The sequence below is a fragment of the Terrapene carolina genome, unplaced genomic scaffold (assembly GCF_002925995.2).
Source record: "Terrapene carolina triunguis isolate 2854851 unplaced genomic scaffold, T_m_triunguis-2.0 Scaffold210, whole genome shotgun sequence".
In the NCBI taxonomy this organism is placed as follows: domain Eukaryota; kingdom Metazoa; phylum Chordata; order Testudines; family Emydidae; genus Terrapene; species Terrapene triunguis.
In genome coordinates, this window is record NW_020664561.1 from 44651392 (window position 1) to 44657391 (window position 6000).

Sequence of the window (6000 nt, forward strand, 5' to 3'; positions counted from 1 at the left end):
TTTGAAGGAAAGTCGGCAAGATCTCAAGTCATTAAGAAAACCAGGTTTAGATATATGAATTGCAAAGCTGTTTATATGGTAAAATAAAATGTAACTCAATTCTTCTTTCACATATCTGAGTCTGGGTTTCCCTGACATTCCCCTGAAATGGTTGGTGGTGGACACTCTTATGCTCAATACAGGAGCATTAGTTTTAGTTGTTAGCAGGGCCGGCTCCAGGGATTTTGCCGTCCCAAGCAGTCCCCCCCCCCCCCCCAAAACAAACAAACAAACAAACAAACAAAGCCACGATCGCGATCTGCGGCACTTCGGCAGGAGGTCCTTCGCTCCGAGCGGGAGTGAGGGACGGGACCCACTGCCGAATTGCCGCCGAAGAGCCGGATGTGCCGCCCCCTCTCTGGTATGGTCACCCCAAGCACCTGCTTGGTAAGCTGGTGCCTAGAGCCGGCCCTGGTTGTTAGTTATGGTACTAGTTTATTCAAAGGAAACCTAAAATTTTTAAACTCTCAAATGAAGTAGGATTTGACTTTCAGATATTTTCTTGAGATTCAAGACTGCCAAGTGTTTACTGCTTTGATACCCTGAGAACGTTTAAATAATTTTGTATCAATCCAAATATTGCTGCTTTACTCATCAGATACTAGATAGAAATCATGGTTTACTGAAAAAAATCATTTTGCATCTAACTATAACAATGCAGGTAATGGGCTTGTCTGTTTTATTGTTTTTTCCAGCTCAACAGAGCATTCCAAGAAGAAGAATCTCCATCCATTTTTTACTGCATCAGTATGCAGTGGTTCAGAGAATGGGAAGGATTTGTGAAGGGGAAAGACAGTGGTAAGTAGCTATTTGGGGCTGTAAAACTCTCTTCAGTAAGTAGGTAATCTGTGCTTTTTCATTATGTTCTCTGCCTTATCAAATAGTAGTAACAGTAAAGTAAATTATGTCTGAATGTTGTCAGAAGGATAGAACAAAGAATATCATGAGCACAATAGTAAAGAAAATATTTAATGCATACTTTGATAGTTCCAAATATTATGCAGGAAGTCAATTTCATAGCATACTAGTGTCGTTAATAGAGCTGTCTTCAGGTGCAAATATCTTTTGTAAAGCTACAATTTAAATATTCAATAATACCTATTTTGGGGATTGGGCAAGGATAGCAATTGTGGCTAACTTGCTTTTGAAACTGCTTGAAGATTTTATTCATTATTGCAATGATTACTCTTTGAAAAATGTCCATTTGTGACTTCATATCATAGTACTGTTGCTGAAAGCATCTGTTTCCTTTTCCTCCGTACAAAGTATACAATTCAGCAGTCAGTGAGTAGACCAAATGGGAGGCAACTCAACTGCAATGCTCTTTAAAAAAAATAAAAATAAAAACTACTTTCTTTCCATTTTCAGAGTCCTAATCTTTTATTCATTCTTTTTTTTTTTCCACATTAGATCCTCCAGGCCCTATTGATAATACGAAGATTGCAGTCACTAAATGTAGTAATGTTATATTAAAACAAGGTAAGTATCTACTGATATTATAAATTCTTTATGCAGCCTATTCTTTGTTAATGGTTTGGGAAACATGCTGCTATGAAGTTCTATATGCATTTCTGTTATAAACCATAGGTTTTAGTGGTTTTATACTCTTCATGCTAAGTTTCAGATAATATATGCATGCCAATTGGAGGAAAAAAACAGACACGTGACCCCAAGCAGCCAGGGCATCTGACAGTTTACCCAAGAAAATTAATGGACTAGCTTCTGTTGCAGATAAATCCAGCTACAGATATGAGTATAGAAAATAGTGTAGAGAACTAATTTTCTATTGCAGGGGAAAGTATTTTCTCTCTGTCGTCTTTCATTAGCTGTGTACCACTCAATTTGCTTTGAGCTTGGAGTCTTTTCCCTCTAGGTTGGAGATGTTAGCTTTGAAGCTACTGGATGTAAGGTACATCCATTTAAACAATCTATCCTGATTTGGATCATCAGTTTGAATCAAGAATTACGTCAAACTAAAAGAATGTAGCCACAATATCTATGTACTCAGCACTGTACAAGACAAAAATATCAAAGTCTGTGCCCAAGAAAAATGCAGAAAATGGAAAAATGGAAAAGTATAGAAAAAATGCACTGGGAGACCTGGAGGAAAAAGATCATATTAAATTTTAAAAATAATTGTAATAATTTTTGTGAGCCTGATAGAAATCAGTATTCTAAAGGGGATTTGAATGAGAGAGCTGGGATCCTTTAGGAGACTGTTGTTGGTAGGTTATTACATACAGAGGGAGTCATCTGCATTCATAGCATATAGTACTAATGGGGGAATTCTGTGCCAAAAAATTAAAAATTCTGCACAAATATTTTAAAATCTGCTTATTTTATTTGTCAAAATAACACAATATAATCATGCCAGTTTCAATTAATTTGGTAATTTATTTCAAAATACCTGTCAGCAAGTATGTCTGTAACAATACAGACAACAAAAAAAGGTTCAGGAAATGTTTTTTGACAAATAGATTCTTACTAGGCATATTAATACAGAACTCTGAGGAGTAATTCATTTAAAGTACAGTACAGAACCATATTTCCCGCACCCCTCAGAAGCAGTGCAAAGGCTTGGGGGAGTCGGGGGTAATGGAGGAGCTGAGGGAGAGGGAAGTAGTTGCTGGGAAGGAGCCTGAGTATGAACTTGAAGGGTTGTTGGGTATGGGTGGGAGAAGTATGGAACGGTTTTTTGGGGCGGCGGGGAGGGATTGTTAGGGAGCATCCCCCATGCTGACCCCTAGCCTCTCCCATTCAGTCAGGCACATCTGCCCCTGTCAACATGTGCCCTTCCACCCCCACTCAGCCACCCACTCGCCATCCCTGTATGATCCTACACCCCGTCCCCTGTCCCCATGTGTCATTGCACCCCTCAGCCAGCCTCCTCCCCTTATTTCCATGTGTCCCTACAATCCCTGTCCCAGTGTGTCTTTGTGCCCCCACTCAGCCATCCCCCTTCCCTTCTGTAGCTCTGCATGTCTGCCCATGTTGCCCTGCACCTCCCTCCCCCTGTGGTCTTGCACCTCCACTTGAATTCAGTCCTCTGCCCTAGTCTGTCCTCCTCCACTAGCCTTTATGAGCCCACGTCTGACCCCCAGCAGCCTACGCTGTCTGTCTCCCCCCATCTCCTGACCTGGTCCAATAGGCGCTCTGAAGAAGGCAGGCTCTTTCTCTTCTCTATCGAGTTGGGGTTGACCAGGAGCTGCTGCTCTGTTCTAGCACCACAGCAACCTCTGGTGGTAAAAAGGCAGAACGGCAGCAACTTTTCAACAGAAGCTATTTTCTGCAACAACAACAAAAATTAAAAATATGCACAGCACATGAAATATGCATGCATGGAGTGGCACAGAATTCCCCCAGGAGTAATATAGTAACTGTACTCTTTCAAAATTGATCTTAATACATTTCGTAATATTATCCTCTAAGATGTGGTTTTAAAGTTTACAGGCAATGTGCCTAAATATTTACATTAACCTGTTACTTGGTTTCTATGAGACTTAGACCCAGGGCATATTAGAGGTTTAATTATTTAAACTCTATATACACAGTGGCACAGTGTTCATAATCTTAAGCCTCTGACTAGAACATACAACAACAAGGAAACTGTGTTAAATCACTTACTGCTGGTAGATTGGTCACCAAGCTCTCACTCTAGCTTAAGCTGTCCTAAGCCATAATAGAACTTGATAGGAATTGGAAAAGTATTTCTACCAAACTCACTTGCCTTGCATTGACTCGGAGTTGAAAGAGAGAGAGGTGACAGGAACTCTGGTAAATACTGTAGAGCACCACATAATTGCTGATCCAACACCTGTTAAAGTCAATGTGATTCTGTTGTTGTCATCTGTAATGTCCTATCGGTGTATTCTTCCTTGAGTTCTGAGAATTTCTTTGTGTTCCCTGCTTTATATTCCGGACGTTTAGTGCTTTGTCTCAGCCACTGTGAGCAGACTGGACTCTGTGGAGTCCCTTAACTCCATGCCTTAGTTAGCTGGAGTTGGATGTGAAATCCTTTATTGATTGCCAGGACCTGAACACAAGTTTGTCTGCAATCAGCCTGGTGGACAAATATATCAAATAAGATGATTCATTATAGAAACTTCACATTTTATAACCTATTTTGGGTTTTGATATGCTAGTTGTACATTAGAGATAAATTAAGTGCCACATTCTCTGGTGACCAGTTGGTTTTGGTATCAGTTAGTATTAAATGTAAGAAACAGTTTGTTCTCCGTTATATTCTTGGCAGTTCACTTACAAAATACTGTCATCAGGTTGGATAGTATGCACAGTGTTACTGCAGAAATTCAAAGGGATGATATTAAATTTGAGTGTTTAGTATTTAGGGCAAGACGTTTTCTGCCACTCTTAAATATTTTTTTTTTTAAAGCCACACAAGAGTTTTACTCTAACTCATAATCTAAACTTTTTAAGATACGCTTTTGAAAAAGATTAAATATATTGTTTTCAGGAGCAGATTCTGGACAGATTTCTGAAGAAACTTGGAATTTTCTCCAGTCAATCTATGGGGGCGGGCCAGAGATCATGCTCCGACCACCTGTTGCTCCAGTAGAACTTGATGTGCTTCAAACAGAGGAGAAGATTGAATTAGAAACTCGTAGTCTGTAGCCATCAGCACAAAGATGAATTTGTAAGAAATCCTTTCCACTTGCCTAAAACACATTCCTGAAAGATGTTTAGTTTTTATTATATTTTTGCCTAGAAAGGGGCAGCTCATTGGGCATTATGTTAGTAACGGAAGAATTAGTTGAAACTTATAGATTGTTAAAAAATTTACTTTGAAACCTTTCAGACAGACTATTCCCTTCATGTTTTGGAAGGTATGTGACTTACATATTTTGGAACATTTGGTTAATTGAAAAAAGTCACAATTTTTGCTACATGTTAAACCTATGCTATCCTTTGTAGAATTATAAAATTGAGATGAAGGATTTTAAAAATGCTTTTAAATATTGCTATGAATTGCTGATCAGTCTTCTGAAATTTACAAAATGCAGTATGTCTTTAATTGTACAGTTTTGACAAGACTAGATATAAAAAGAGCATATTTTAAATGGATCATGGGGAAGTAGTAAACACTCAGGAAAAGTTAAGTTTCACTTTGTTTTGTTTGCACTGCAATGTATAAAATAATGAACAGCATAAAACTTTCAAATGCTTTTCTTATTTGAATGTATCAAATATATAATTAGTCTGGATGGAATATTGTTTTGGTCAGCATATGTCAGTAACTTATTGCCTACTAAAGTTTAAATCATATAATAAGCTTCTGTATATAAACCTACCTAATATCTTCAACAGTATCAGTGATGGAAAAAAATCTTAGTCTTCTTTAGGATGTTTGTTTGAGAGCATGAAGCGTGGAATGTAAATGATTGTGGACATGAGACTGATGCGCACTTGAGAAATTAAATTGTCTAATCTTTTTTTAATTAAATGCATAAACAGTTCCTTCTGAAAAAATTTATTGTATAGTTACAAAACACTTTTTGGCATGATTTGTGATGTCAGAAGCTGGATAAAATATGTTGCAAGATTACAAAATCTTGCTGGATAATTTATACTGGAATGTGAATGGCATTCAGTCTTTTCTTTTTTTTTCTGCCTGATATAGCTACCAGCTAATCAACATTATTCAAGGCTGGTTCAAATAAAAATGACCTTTTAAAAACTGGAAATATTTATTCAAATGTGTTTGAATTCTTTTAAGTGAAATACGAATAATTATAAAGTAAGTTGATTGCAATAGAGATTTCACGTATTTAAGAGGTGTTTCTTAAAGTTTTCCCCATTTAGGTATTAGGAGATGGTGTTTAGAGACAACATGAGGTAATATCTTTTATTGGACCACCTTGGGGATTGTTTGAAGGCCAGAAGAGGGGTTCAGGAAAGATTTCTTTCAGGATGGGGTCCCCATCAAGTTTGGGTTGTAGTTTA

At 37.8% G+C, this 6000-nt stretch overlaps 1 protein-coding gene across 1 annotated transcript in view; it reads left to right on the top strand.

The window, feature by feature from the left end:
• The window catches only part of LOC113407302 (ubiquitin carboxyl-terminal hydrolase 33), a 95669-nt gene extending 90280 nt beyond the window's left edge, over positions 1 to 5389 (top strand). Inside the window, exons 17-19 of the mRNA XM_029912372.1 lie at positions 735 to 837; positions 1450 to 1518; positions 4514 to 5389. Coding sequence (XP_029768232.1) covers positions 735 to 837; positions 1450 to 1518; positions 4514 to 4671 — 330 coding nt within the window. The 3' untranslated portion in view covers positions 4672 to 5389. The remainder of the gene's footprint in view (positions 1 to 734; positions 838 to 1449; positions 1519 to 4513) is intronic.
• The last annotated feature ends 611 nt before the right edge of the window (positions 5390 to 6000 follow it).